Source organism: Gordionus sp. m RMFG-2023, chromosome 1, assembly GCF_954871325.1.
Source record: "Gordionus sp. m RMFG-2023 chromosome 1, tfGorSpeb1-WG-v2, whole genome shotgun sequence".
NCBI classification, from domain to species: domain Eukaryota; kingdom Metazoa; phylum Nematomorpha; class Gordioida; order Chordodea; family Parachordodidae; genus Gordionus; species Gordionus sp. m RMFG-2023.
In genome coordinates this window covers 76,428,544-76,444,785 of record NC_088775.1, presented here as the reverse complement: position 1 = coordinate 76,444,785, position 16,242 = coordinate 76,428,544, and the positions used below count along the sequence as shown (strand labels likewise).

Sequence of the window (16,242 nt, the reverse complement as noted above, 5' to 3'; positions counted from 1 at the left end):
TTTTTTAATATTATTGCGTATATTTTCCGAATTGATAGTTAAATTTCCACCCAATTCTATAATTATTGGATCTATAATATTTCGAAATGCTTTGTCGTCAATTGATTTTATTGGCCTACCGTGAACTGTTATTAGCTCGGTGCTGGAGCGGATTAAAGTTTCTTTATTTATATTGATTTGTATTGTAGTAGTGTTGGACTTAAAAGCATCTTGGATTGTATTATCCTGGTTTGCAGTTTTCGTTATTTGAATTTTTTTAATAGTCAAATTTTTTTTCTTTTTTCTTAATAATTTGAATTCCCTATTGTGGAATCTTTCTATATGTCGTTCAAGATTTGCAGCATGGTCCCCAGTTAAGACCTTACCACAATCTTCTATTTTACAAATAGATTGTTTTTTTATGATATCTAATTTAAAATAGGAACGCACAAGATTTGACTTTTCCCGAACCATTTAATAGATAACTAAAAAGCCAGAGTTGTACAAAAGATCTTCTTTGAAGATTTTTGAGCGAGATCTAGCTCAAAAATTTGAGCAGGATCTTTGAAGATCGTAAAATTTGAAGATCTTTATTTATAAAAAAATTTGAGGATCTTTGAAAATCGTAAAATTTGAAGATCTTTTATTTTTTAAAAATTTTGTGTAACGATCTTCAAAGATCTTCATGATATTAATTTTTTTACCCCTTTATCCAGATGTTTTTCAATTTTATTAATATAATATTTCTTTTATGTTTTATACCTCTCCTCCTGCCTTGATGAAAGAAAAAAATAAATTTTTAAAAAAAAAAAAAATATTGACACAGCACGTTTCTAAAATTTTTGATGGCTTTATTATTAGATTGCAAAATATTTAAAAAAGAGTGCCTACAAGAATATTTTTTTGATTGATATAAGAGTTTTTAATATTATCATTGAAAAGGGAAATAATTTTTATTTATTTGAATTGTAAAAAAAATATTTAAAAATTTATTGAAAAGCTTCCTTTTCTTCCGAAATTTTTTTAAAAAAATAAAATTATAACTGTTTCCAATGAGAGTGTAGGTAGTGTTGCATATTATATAATAGTAAAGATGTGCTAAACCCATATTTTAAAAAAATTGGGTTTGGGCTTTGTCGGTTCTAAAAAAAATTTTTTTAAATTCCGGCCAGGTCGGGTAGTGCCTTGGAAATTTTTTAAAATAAATATAAATATATGAATAATTATAAAAAATTAATTTTTGCTGGCTATGCTGGTAAAAATTTTTTAATCGAGTTCGAGCCGGAAAACATTTTTTAAAAATTTTGGGTTGGGCTTGAAAAATTAGGCCCTATGCAGATCACTATAATACATTATTATAATATATTTTCCTCTCGCTAATTAATAAGTAATTACTATGTTTAAGATAACACATTTGCATTTTATATATCCAGTAATAAATTTTTATTTCATTTTTTTTAAAATTTTTAAATCAAAATATTAATCTTTTTTTTTGTGAGTTTTAAAAATAATTTCCGGTATTGAAAAAAAGGAATCAAAAAAACAGACCGGTCTATGGGTCTTGGAAACTTTCTTAGAAAGTGTGTCAGCATACCCTGGCTTAATAAATTAGTATCGCTATGCCAATTCCCCTTACTACTAGTTCAGAATGAGGTGCTAACTTTTTTTTTTATTTTCATCGCTATTTTTTAATATTGATTTTTTAAATAATTTTAGAAATGTATCTATTGGACATATATATTTGATAACATTAGTTCCTAAATTTGATTGAGATAATTAGAATACTTTTGGATATTCTTATTATTTAAGGGGGGGGGGTGTGCCTATTCTAAAGTCAAAATATAGTATAATTTATAATATCAATTTATACTTTTTATCTTTTATTAATTAATAAAGTTTAATAATTATTATTAAGGATAATTTATCTTAATGAGGGTCTGAACCCCGGGTCTGGTTTTATACAACCAACCAATTAACAACACTTTAATATTAAGTAAAAGTCATGCTTTTACTATTTACAATGATATAAAATAGCAAGTTGCGATTTTAAAAATAAAAGTAAAACAAAATTAACACTTTCCCAAGATGTCTAGGAAATGTCATAAAAACCACCAATAAAATCAGAATGATATGATATATTTGTCATATTATATATCCTTAAAATAACCTAAATTTGAATAAAAAAAATTAAGCCCAAGCCCAGCCCAAGTCATATTGCATAAAATTTCCAAAGAACCCAAACCCAGCCTAGGCCGATATAATTATGGGTTGTTAAATTCTAGACCCAACTAACTTGGGTTGGGCTTAATTTTTTTATTCAAATTTAGCTTATTTTAAGGATATATAATATGACAAATATATCATATCATTCTGATTTTATTGGTGGTTTTTATGACATTTCCTAGACATCTTGGGAAAGTGTTAATTTTGTTTTACTTTTATTTTTAAAATCGCAACTTGCTATTTTATATCGTTGTAAATAGTAAAAGCATGACTTTTACTTAATATTAAAGTGTTGTTAATTGGTTGGTTGTATAAAACCAGACCCGGGTTTGGGTCTAAAAAATCGACCAAACTAGCTCTGAGCAGAGACCCGGGGTTCAGACCCTCATTAATATAAATTATCCTTAATAATAATAATTAAACTTTATTAATTAATAAAAGATAAAAAGTATAAATTGATATTATAAATTATACTATATTTTGACTTTAGAATAGGCACCCCCCCCCCTTAAATAATACGACTATCCAAAAGTATTCTAATTATCTCAATCAAATTTAGGAACTAATGTTATCAAATATATATGTCCAATAGATACATTTCTAAAATTATTTAAAAAATCAATATTAAAAAATAGCGATGAAATTAAAAGAAAGTTAGCACCTCATTCTGAACTAGTAGTAAGGGGAATTGGCATAGCGATACTAATTTATTAAGCCAGGGTATGCTGACACACTTTCTAAGAAAGTTTCCAAGACCCATAGACCGGTCTGTTTTTTTGATTCCTTTTTTTCAATACCGGAAATTATTTTTAAAACTCACAAAAAAAAAGATTTATATTTTGATTTAAAAATTTAAAAAAAAATGAAATAAAAATTTATTACTGGATATATAAAATGCAAATGTGTTATCTTAAACATAGTAATTACTTATTAATTAGCGAGAGGAAAATATATTATAATAATGTATTATAGTGATCTGCATAGGGCCTAATTTTTCAAGCTTAACCCAAAATTTTAAAAAAATGTTTTTCGGCTCGAACTCGATTAAAAAAATTTTACCAGCACAGCCAGCAAAAATTAATTTTTTATAATTATTCATATATTTATATTTATTTAAAAAAATTAACAAGGCACTACCCGACCTGGCCGGAATTTAAAAAAATTTTTTTTAGAACCGACAAAGCCCAAACCCAATTTTTTTAAAATATGGGTTTAGCACATCTTTACTATTATATAATATGCAACACTACCTACACTCTCATTGGAAACAGTTATAATTTTATTTTTTTTAAAAAATTTCGGAAGAAAAGGAAGCTTTTCAATAAATTTTTAAATATTTTTTTTACAATTCAAATAAATAAAAATTATTTCACTTTTCAATGATAATATTAAAAACTCTTATATCAATCAAAAAAATATTCTTGTAGGCACTCTTTTTTTAATATTTTGCAATCTAATAATAAAGCCATCAAAAATTTTAGAAACATGCTGTGTCAATATTTTTTTTTAAAAAAAAATTTATTTTTTTCTTTCATCAAGGCAGGAGGAGAGGTATAAAAAATAAAAGAAATATTATATTAATAAAATTGAAACATCTGGATAAAGGGGTAAAAAAATAAATATCATGAAGATCTTTGAAGATCGTTACAAAATTTTTAAAAAAAAAGATCTTTAAATTTTACGATTTTGAAGATCGTTGCTCAAATTTTTTTATAAATAAAAGATCTTTTTTTATTTTGGGCAAATGTACAACTCTGAAAAAGCTATATGATGATAGATGAAAATCTTTTATTATATAAATAGAATAAATAAAAAAGGCTAATAGAAACAATTTTACCTTCATTTTTATTTTTTTAAATAACTTGGATTATAGAATTTAAATGACAATAAATAAAATGGTCAGCAATAAATATTTTAATGATATAATAATTTTTTATTTATAAAAATCATATTTTTTTTTAAATTCAGAATTCTAATATTTATTATTAAAACAATATTAGTAAGCATTTACCATTATTATATATGCAAAATAAAAAAAAATATAATTAAAGAATGGCATTTGTAATGAATATTTTTCTAAATCTGTATTTTTAAATAATAAAAATCTTACTATAAATCTTCAGTTTAAATAAGTTAACTAACATTGCATTAAATTATTTTATACTTTTATTTATTTGTGTTTTATATTAAATAGACTTACATTTAAAAATAGGAATTACATTTTGATGTTAAACTACTAAATATAACTAGTATAGTTTAATTCAAATTACCCACTCTGATATATTCTATATAAACTTTTTTTGAATATATCAATTAATAAGAAATCATTGTAAAACAATATTATATAAAAATTGGTCAGTACTTTATTTCTATTAGATGTTAATATAATATGACAGAATAGGTAATTTAAGTTAAACTATAGTATTTATATTTAGTTTAACATCAAAATGTAATTCCTATTTTTAATTCACTGTAAGTTTATTTAAATATAAAACACATTAATAAATAAATAAAAGTATAAAAATAATTTAATGCAATGTTAATAACTTATTTAAACAGAAGATTTATAGTAAGATTTTTATTATTTAAAAATAGAGATTTGGAAAAATATTCATTACAAATGCCATTCTTAATCATATTTTTTTATTATGCATATATGATAATGGTAAATGCTAACTAACATATTATAATAATAAATAATTTATAATATTAGAATTCTGAATTTAAAAAAACAATGATTATAAATAAAAAATTATTATATCATTAAAATATTGCTGACTATTTTATTTATTGTAATTTAAATTCTATGATCCAAGTTTTTATAATGAGATAAAAAATAAACCCATATAATATAAAAATGAATGTAAAAGATACTTGATTTCTATTAGATGTTATTTATTAATAATAGAATTATATAATTTTTTCCTAATTATTAGCAGGCATTATTCTAAAAGCTTATTAATATCTTATATATAAATTTGTTAATTTAGCAAAGAATAATTATGTCTGATTTTAAGATATCTTATCTAATTAACAGATAAATTGTCTAATACTTATAAATTAAGTATTTAAAGAAAAAACAACAAACCTGGTATTATTTGATATATAATGTTGATAATATAAAAATATTTAATTTGATATATAATGTTGATAATATAGCAATATTTAATTTGAAAAGAAATCACCAATTTAAAAAATGCCCCCAAGGAAAATTAAAATTTTAAATTTAGGTTAATAATTTAAAATTAATTATTTTTAAAACCGGTTCAAAATATTTATAACGGTTCGGTTCGCTCTTTTAATATTTTCTTCATAACGGTTCAGAAAATCATAACGGTTCATTCCGGTTTTGCGGTTCGGTTCGAACCCCTGTGGATGAATAATAAAAATTTCTATCTTATTTTCAGCCAATATTTAAGATTACACGGAAACAATGTTACTTATTAGTATCCCAAATACCAACATTATCCACCAGAACTCCTGTTAGTCAGCATTGCTGTTCACTCCCCCCCGCATGAAGGTAGGAGATGGATTTTAGGGGAGCAAAGAAATGAAAAAAAGAATGAATAAGGAAGAAATAAAAAAAAGAGATAAAGATATGAATTATAAGAAAATATAATAATTGCTTATACTTTAAGACTTGACGATTATCGGGTTCCAACACATATGCATTTGTCGCCATATAAAAAAATATAATATAATAAAATTTATAATATCTAAAATTTCTTTAACCGTATATTGCCTTATATTTGATAATTTTTTAGGTTTGCTCCTATCTTGTCGTAAATAGCCTGAAATAAAGTGTGAAAATATAAATTATAAAATGGAATATACTGTTCTTGATGATGAAGTCTTTGCTCTATGCGGTGTGGTTTTTGATTCCTCGCTCTAAATAACCTGAAATAGAGCGTGTAAATATAAATTATAAAATGGAATATACTGTTGTTGATGATGAAGATGGTGTCGTGTCTTTGAGGGTGAGGAAGCTTTCTTTGCTCTATGTGGTGTGGTTTTTGATTCGTTGCTCTAAATAACCTGATATAAAGCGTGAAAATATAAATTATAAAATGGAATATACTGTTGTTGATGATGAAGTCTTTGCTCTATGCGGTGTGGTTTTTGATTCCTTGCTCTAAATAACCTGAGAGCGTGAAAATATAAATTATAAAATGGAATATACTGTTGTTGATGATGAAGATGGTGTCGTGTCTTTGAGGGTGAGGAAGCTTTCTTTGCTCTATGTGGTGTGGTTTTTGATTCGTTGCTCTAAATAACCTGATATAAAGCGTGAAAATATAAATTATAAAATGGAATATACTGTTGTTGATGATGAAGTCTTTGCTCTATGCGGTGTGGTTTTTGATTCCTTGCTCTAAATAACCTGAAATAGAGCGTGAAAATATAAATTATAAAATGGAATATACTGTTGTTGATGATGAAGATGGTGTCGTGCCTTTGAGGGTGAGGAAGCTTTCTTTGCTCTATGTCGTGTGGTTTTTGATTCTTGCTCGAAATAACCTGAAATAAAGCGTGAAAATATAAATTATAAAATGGAATATACTGTTGTTGATGATGAAGTCTTTGCTCTATGCGGTGTGGTTTTTGATTTCTTGCTATAAATAACCTGAAATAGAAGCGTGAAAATATAAATTATAAAATGGAATATACTGTTGTTGATGATGAAGATGGTGTCGTGCCTTTGAGGGTGAGGAAGCTTTCTTTGCTCTATGTCGTGTGGTTTTTGATTCTTGCTCGAAATAACCTGATATAAAGCGTGAAAATATAAATTATAAAATGGAATATACTGTTGTTGATGATGAAGTCTTTGCTCTATGCGGTGTGGTTTTTGATTCCTTGCTCTAAATAACCTGAAATAGAGCGTGAAAATATAAATTATAAAATGGAATATACTGTTGTTGATGATGAAGATGGTGTCGTGCCTTTGAGGGTGAGGAAGCTTTCTTTGCTCTATGTCGTGTGGTTTTTGATTCTTGCTCGAAATAACCTGAAATAAAGCGTGAAAATATAAATTATAAAATGGAATATACTGTTGTTTATGATGAAGTCTTTGCTCTATGCGGTGTGGTTTTTGATTTCTTGCTATAAATAACCTGAAATAGAGCGTGAAAATATAAATTATAAAATGGAATATACTGTTGTTGATGATGAAGATGGTGTCGTGCCTTTGAGGGTGAGGAAGCTTTCTTTGCTCTATGTCGTGTGGTTTTTGATTCTTGCTCGAAAAAACCTGATATAAAGCGTGAAAATATAAATTATAAAATGGAATATACTGTTGTTGATGATGAAGTCTTTGCTCTATGCGGTGTGGTTTTTGATTCCTTGCTCTAAATAACCTGAAATAGAGCGTGAAAATATAAATTATAAAATGGAATATACTGTTGTTGATGATGAAGATGGTGTCGTGCCTTTGAGGGTGAGGAAGCTTTCTTTGCTCTATGTCGTGTGGTTTTTGATTCTTGCTCGAAATAACCTGATATAAAGCGTGAAAATATAAATTATAAAATGGAATATACTGTTGTTGATGATGAAGTCTTTGCTCTATGCGGTGTGGTTTTTGATTCCTTGCTCTAAATAACCTGAAATAGAGCGTGAAAATATAAATTATAAAATGGAATATACTGTTGTTGATGATGAAGATGGTGTCGTGCCTTTGAGGGTGAGGAAGCTTTCTTTGCTCTATGTCGTGTGGTTTTTGATTCTTGCTCGAAATAACCTGAAATAAAGCGTGAAAATATAAATTATAAAATGGAATATACTGTTGTTGATGATGAAGTCTTTGCTCTATGCGGTGTGGTTTTTGATTTCTTGCTATAAATAACCTGAAATAGAGCGTGTAAATAGAAATTATAAAATAAAATCTACTGTTGTTGATGATGAAGTTGTTGAATAACAAAAGTTGATTTGTTGTGTATCTTACAAATTATCATTTCAAGATTTCATTATATACGATATTTTGTGTGAATGTTTTATCATTTTTTAAAATTTTTCCTTGTAATTCTGATGGCAAAATTATGATTTTCATATTATATTGAGATTTACATCTAGTAAGCGCTACATATAATTGCCCATGGGCAAAGACGGGCTCAGGGAGAAATAAGCCTACATGTTCAAAAGTTTGTCCTTGACTTATATTTATTGTAATCACAAAAGCGGGAATTATAGGAAACTGGCGTCTTTTTAAAATAAATGGCAACTGAGAGTCACTTGGAGTTCGATCTATCCGTGGGAGAAAAACTCGACCTTTATTAGTGCCTGTCAATACCTCAGCATCGATAAAATTAAAGTTGCGTAAAAGCTTAACAATTGCTCCAACCTTAATGTTAGCTTGTGAGGTGGCATACCGGATGGAGTTTGTGAATGCAAAAATTCTATTGGAAAATTCATTATATAATCCTGATTATCGCTTTCAATGGAATCAGCACTATAATAATGTTTGATAGGGCCTGAAATTATATTAATGATGTCGTTGTTGAGGGTAAGTGCAATTTTATTTTTGCTGGTTAATATTATTTTAGTAGAAAGATTATCTATATCAGCAATTTCGATAGAATTACCATATATACATTATTAATGAATCATTTTCAAGCAAATAAGGAGAGATTTCAACACTATTCCTAGGAAGATCAGAATTATTGCTTGAAAGGCCTTCTCCTATTTTAAGTAACCAAGCATTGTAATCAACTTGCTCTGATGGAATACGCATATTATCAATCAAATGTATTATTTTAAAATGACTCCATAAATCTGAACTTTTTATACACGACTCTATAATATCGACTTTGGAGCCTTTAGGCACTACTGGTAAAGTCTGTCTAAAATCACCACCTAATAAAATAACTTTTTCTCCAAATGGGTGGGAATTTTGCATTATGTCTTTAAGTAATTGGTCAATGTATCGCATAGCGTGTTTAGTCATCATTGTGGCCTCATCAATAATGTCAATTTGCTATTTTTTAGATTTAATGCTTGCGAACTATGTAAATTCATATGGGATGTAGAGGTTTCAAAGATAGGCACAGGTAATTTAAATCCGCTATGGATGGTTCTTCCTCCCTTTAAAAGAATAGAGGATATTCCAGTTGTTGCAAAAGGTAATACAATTTGATTATTTGCTCTTATATAACACATTAAGGTATTGTAAAGATAGGTTTTTCCTGAACAACCAGGGCCATCCAAGAAGAAATATTTTTCTGAAATATTTTCTAATTTAATCGCTTGTATAATTAAGTCAAAAGCATATTTTTGTAATCGGTTTAATTTCGATATATGCTCGATTGAATCGGCAGCTTCAACATGAGCATCGTGATGTTGTTTTTGGGGAATTTTTGTAGGTGAAGGAAGATCAAAACTTTTACAACATAAACCATGATCAAGAAAAACGTTTTCAATGTCCATTAAAGCCATGTTTATTGCAATTACTTCTGAATATTGACGTTAATAATCTTCAATCATATTAAATCTGAATTTATTCTAAAGATAAGCAGGATTATCAGGCTGACAAAAATGAAGATAAAGGCAAAAGTACTACGAAGTTGTGATGGCATTTGATAAACTGATCCCTCTTCTAAGCATGATTCCCACTCTTTATCATCTGATAACAAATTTCTTTTAATAGCTGCTTCTTTAAAAGTACTCATTAAAATTTCATTAACAGTTTTTAAATTATCAAAACTCGTAGCCCCGCAAATATTAAGTAGTAATAATCGAAGGAAAAATCGTTCACCAGAATTAGGATGAACAGAATACATTCTCGAAATGACATTTAACCGTTTTTTTCTTGGCTTCCAATGGTAATTTGTAAACACATTATTTATATATTATTAGACTTCTTAAGATTTTCATTCATTTAATTCCTTGCTATTATGTTTATATTTTTAGGCCAGGCCAGGATTATTTTAAAATATATTAGATTAATTTTTATAGCTAATAATGACGACTTTTTAGTTTTAAAATATACGGCCACCTGGCCTGCAGGTTTCTGAAAATAACCAAAAACAATATAAATATCGGACCGATTTTTTTTTTGAAATTATTGGCCATGTATATATTTTTTAAATCTAATAATTCCAATGCCTCAAAAAAATTGATGCCCTAACTAAACACGATAAAGAAATAAATATTTTTTTCGAGCAGAACAACGAAATGAATATAAACTTTTTTATTAATTCATACCATTCAGAGCCGGGCCCCTATTACCGCTAAGTTGATAGCCAATATGTTATCTGTTGCTGGGACCGATCATATTATAACCATGGACCTGCACGCTTCTCAAATTCAGGGATTCTTTGACATTCCAGTCGACAATCTTTATGCCGAGCCTCCCATTCTTAAGTGGATAAAAGAGAATATTCCCAATTATCAAGAATGTTGTATCGTCTCACCCGATGCTGGCGGGGCTAAAAGGTTTGGTGTTTATTTGATAATTTCACATTTTGCTATTCATTATCTATAGAATCTGAAAATGATATCAATTGAGTAATAATATATCTTAAAATATACACCATATATATTATAATATGATCTTAAAATATTAAAATTTTATAGCGGATTAATGATAATATAATAATCCCTGAAATTCTATTTGTTATTCATGCACAGAGTTACATCGATAGCCGACCGCCTGAATGTGGAATTCGCCATAATCCACAAGGAGCGCAAGAAGGCTAACGAGATAGCTTCTATGGTGCTCGTAGGGGACGTTAAAGATCGCACTGCCATTTTGCTCGACGATATGGCAGACACGTGTGGTACCATGTGTCACGCAACTCAAAAGTTATCACTTTCTTTATTCTGTCATTGCATATTAGAGGTTTTCATTAGAGCTCGCCCGATGCCTGTTGCCCACTTACCTTTATTGCATATCATATCTTTTAAAATGAATGTTTTGATGATTTACAATTTTAGTTTAATCATTTTATTTATCGAAAAATGGTTATTTTATTGATTAGTATTGGGGTAAAATGTCTTTTTGATTTCTTTTATTTAAAAAAAGAGATTCTCTATAATCCTCTTTAAAATGAACGAAACTTGGCCTGATGGTTATTCATTTATATTTTATTTAAATTTCAGACCGCGGACTCAACCAGATTTAATAATATAATATTTTAAAGTCTAAAATTCCAATTGTGATTTCATTAAATCTCATTTTTTTCAAAAATATCTGTTAGAGTCACAAATATCAAATTCTATCTTACACATTTGATAAATATTCTCGAAGTGATAAATTATAAATCGTCCTATCTTAGCTACAGTATCTACTTCCATTATTATTTTATTAATGATCAGCCATACCTTTAACTCCAATTATGGGATAAAGGAAGTATGGGTCTATGGGTATGTAAAAAACAAATATATATGTATCTCCTGGGTTGACTACCGTGACGGACCGAAAATCATCATAGTCACTGACAACACCTTTGATATCATCAAAAATTGACGTAAAAGATATTAATATCAGCTTATATTTTTAATTATTGCTTTCCATGAAAACTTAACCAAATTTTCCGTTTTTAGTGCTTTTGTACCTCTATATTGTAAATACAAGTACACACGCAATATTTTCATAAATTCTTTAATTATATTTTCGGATGATCAGGGATAGGTTCGTACAATAATTGTATACAAAAAACTGCATTACGATTATTTTTAAACAGAGACAAATCTATAAAAGCAATTTTTATTTAGAAAATATTAAAAAATTTAAAAAACGAAAAGCTGCTATTTTTTTAAAAACTAAACAATTAAATACAAAAAGTTAATAATCATCGTTCCTAGCTAGTTTCAGCACCTAAATAATATTACTTGCTCAAATTTTTAAGGAAATTTAAAAATTTTATGTAAAATTTTAAGGGCTACAAAATAATATATAATTTATGACTAGCGAAATTTGAAAAAAATGAGATTTAATTAAAAAATCACAATTTGTGCAATATTTTTCAAAACTTTAAAAATGTATATTTTTGAATCTGGCCAAGTTAGTGCTCTGAAATTTAAACTTTACTGATTTTAATTAAACTACTATTTGAATTTAATGAGGGAAATGACAAAACATTTAAATCTAAATGAATAGTTAGGAGAATATAATTAAAAATACTTTTTATTTATCCAACCTGATTATTAAGAATAATTTATACGTGTCCTTCCTGGATTAACTAAGGCGCATTTAGGCTTTCATAGTGAAGATAGTCTACCCGTCAAAAGTTAATCTGTTTAAAAATGATATTAATGTTCATTACTTTGACTTGAACATCTTAATGGGTACATTTTTAGACGGATAAGTTTGATAAGTCTAAATTTTTTTTAATAAAAGATTAATGGAAGCCGGAGCCAAGAGCATACATGCTATATGCACCCACGGAATTCTATCTGGCCCTGCGCTTAACAGGATCAATGAATGCTCTGCATTGCAAACTATAGCAGTAACCAATACCATACCTCAGGAAAATAACATGAGAATTTGCTCTAAAATTAGGGTTAGATTAAAACCCAGGGTTTAACAAAAATATTCAAATGAGCATTTGAGATTTTTTTCGCTCAAAATTTTGAGCAAAAAATCTTTGAAGATTTTTGAATTTTGAGCAATTGTTAAATCCTGGTATAAACATTTTCATCTAAAATTAATATCATAATTAAGTTTTATGTGATGATTTAGATTTTACTGGAAAGCTCTTTAAAAAATTATCATTCCATGATTTTAAAATTATTAGATATTTGAATTATAATTTTTTGATCAAATTTTAATTCAATTTTACTTACCAATATTTAAATTATTGAAAATTACATTTATACTAGGGGTGGGACCAATACCAATATAATATTGGTTTACAATACCAATACCAATATAAACCAATATATATTTAAATATTGGTATTGCTTTTACAACCAATACCAATTACCTAAATATATTGGTTTTGATATATTGTTTAAATACAATTTTAACCAATACCAATATTAAAAATAACATAATATTTGGGTTTATCGTGGATAATTATATCGTGGTATTTTTTTTTTACTTTCATTGCAAAAACTGATTACATCTGTTATTTCTTCCAAATACTACTGTGATATCAATATTTCTGTTATTTATAATTATAGTTTATTTTTATTATGGAAGTAAATTTTTTACATGATATCTTTTAATTTTATCTATTTATTTAGAATATTATAATAAATGAACCAAATAGAGTTAATAAATATAGATGCTGTTGGTACTAATAATAATAGCGATAATGAACAAGAAGAATTATCAATATAAGACGAAATTCTGGGAATTTTATACTACTTGTGATAATAAAAAAAAGGCAATTTGTAATAAATGTAAAAAAAAAATATCACTTCCCAATTTTGGAACCTCAGGATTATGGACACATCTTAAATCCATCCACCCAACATTATATAAGAAATGTGAGCAAATAAATATTGGCAGTAAAAAAATGAAGACAATAAAATCATTTTTACTTAATAATATAAATAATAAAGCTAATTTAAATAATTTAATTATAAACTTTTTCATTCAAAATAGTTTAGCCTTTTCAATAGTTGAGGATATCACTTTTAAAAATTTAATAGCATATTGTAACCCTTCACTAACATTAGTTTCTAGAAAAACACTAAAAATAGAAATTATGAAACATTATCATAGTTCTTTTATCAATTTAAAATCTGTACTTTCTAACATTACATCTAAATTTTCCTTAACAATGGACATTTGGTCCTCTCCAAATAAAATACCCTTTATGCGCATAACAATTCATTATATTGATAATGATTTTAAATTAAATAATCATTAAAATTTTTTATATTCACATCACCTAATAAATTCCTAGTTTAAAAAAAGAATTTGAATTCAGTAAAATTTTGAGAGTTGGTTCTTAGCCCTGATTTTATGGTACCATGATTTTTTTCCCATATTTATTTAAAATTAGAAATTAAAGGTATTATAATCACTATTTCTATTCTTTTAATTAGTAATTTGAATTTAAACCAATACCAATATAAACCAATAGTTACCAATAGCAATACCAATACAAGAAATAGAAAATATTGTTTAAACCAATACCAATATTTTAGACCCAATACCAATACAATATTTTGTTAATATTGGGTTTTTACTATTGGTTCCCAGCCCTAATTTATACCTAGAGTATTATATTGGGAATGTTTATTTTTGAATTGAAATAAATGATTTAAATTTCTAATTTAATTTTGCCATAAAGAAATTAAAAAATAGTATTTTATATTTGTTCTCTTATTTTTTGATACCCCCAGTGCATAGATATATCCATGATGCTAGCCGAATCTATCCGAAGAACTCATAACGGTGAATCAGTCTCGTATCTCTTTAGTCATGTTCCGTTGTGAAACTATTTAATTTTATAAAAAAAATTTACACATATTATTTAGATAAGTGGATGAATTTTTTGCATAAATCATATTATACCATGTTTTTTTTAAATAGGGCATAATATTGTGATTGATTTTTATGTTTTTAGTGTATGATTTACAATATTTTTTATGGAGTAGATGAATAGATTTTAATATAGCAAAAAAAAATTAATTTTGATTTATAAATTATGGTTATGTTTATACAGATATATAACAATGAACCACAACAGATATATTTTTTATATTGTTTTAAATCATATTGACTCAAATTTTATTCTTATAGAGTTTTAAATTATTAAAGATTATTATGGAATAAAATTTTAATTTTTATCATTTATGATAATGATGTTGTGTATTTCTTTGAATATGACTTTTTTTCATACTTGAGCAGTTATTAAATATGTATTGCTCAGTGATCCCATACCCCTCTAGATTACTTACCCGAAATACCTTCATCTTCATGACTCAACATTAAAAAAATTGACCCACTTCAATTTTTAATTCTTTCCACCCACCCACTATATTAGAATTATATAAAACATATTAAAAATAATTATCTTTACAATATTTCGTTAGATAAAATAAAATTTATTGTAAAATTATTTCAATAGATACAGATTAATTATAAAAAATATAACTTAGATACAGATTCCTTATAAAAAATATAGCTTAGATACAAATATAAATATCTTATTAAGAATATCATAAAGAGATAACACATAATATACTTGTATATTTTACTAATTTAGTATTTTGTTTACAATGCACTTCGTTAATTATAGATTTTAGTTAAAGATAAATAGGAAAGAAAACCAACGAAACTAAATGTAAGAATCTAAGGTTAAAAGTGACTTTTGAAACTTCATAATAAAAATATCTATCTTTTTGTCTAGGAAAAGATGCAATATTCTTTAGATAATAAAGTCTCTTTGACATGGATATAACTATATTTTATAGAAAAGGATATTGTTCTTAGATAAAGGTATTTGCGGTACTACCCTACTCTGATTAGTAATAATATCCATATTTCATTATTTAAATAAAATATTTCCATTGATATTATAGTTAAACTATTTAAAATAGATCTTATATTTCACTACACCATTTTGATTTTATTAATTTCTTTTGCTCATCATCACCTGATATATGAAGTCGTAGAAATAATAATGAATATTTATACAAAATCAGAATATTGAAAAAAGTCGCTGATTTTAAGTAATTTAATTAGTATAATAATATTATTCTAAATCTTGTTGCTATCTTCCTAATTTAACATAGTAGTGAGTTTATTGTATCCTAATCAGGGCATTGAGCCCAAAAAATATCACCTGGTTTGGATTCTGTTCAACTTCCAACTCTAAATTTTGAACCTAGTATGCTTTAGGCTGGTTCAGACACTTCAATCAAATTTTTAGACTAAGTTTTTGTCTAAAAAATTGTCTCAATCTTCAAGTATACCTACAAAAATACGAATAATAAAATGATTATTCGATTCAATTCGAAAATTTTATTTAACCATAAATTAAAAAAGATAGAATATTAAATTTATTTTGTAAAATTTAACTATGGATAAAAGACAAACAATTTTTATTAGTAAGATAATATAGAAGCATATATATATATATATAGTATTTT

The 16,242-nt window shown here is 26.4% G+C and overlaps 1 protein-coding gene across 1 annotated transcript in view; it reads left to right on the top strand.

Annotated features, from left to right (window-relative positions):
• Positions 1 to 14,788, top strand: part of LOC135922444 (ribose-phosphate pyrophosphokinase 1-like) — a 32,428-nt gene extending 17,640 nt beyond the window's left edge. The window contains exons 3-6 of the mRNA XM_065456818.1: positions 10,403 to 10,626; positions 10,822 to 10,995; positions 12,533 to 12,695; positions 14,491 to 14,788. Coding sequence (XP_065312890.1) covers positions 10,403 to 10,626; positions 10,822 to 10,995; positions 12,533 to 12,695; positions 14,491 to 14,583 — 654 coding nt within the window. The 3' untranslated portion in view covers positions 14,584 to 14,788. The remainder of the gene's footprint in view (positions 1 to 10,402; positions 10,627 to 10,821; positions 10,996 to 12,532; positions 12,696 to 14,490) is intronic.
• Positions 14,789 to 16,242: the final 1,454 nt, after the last annotated feature.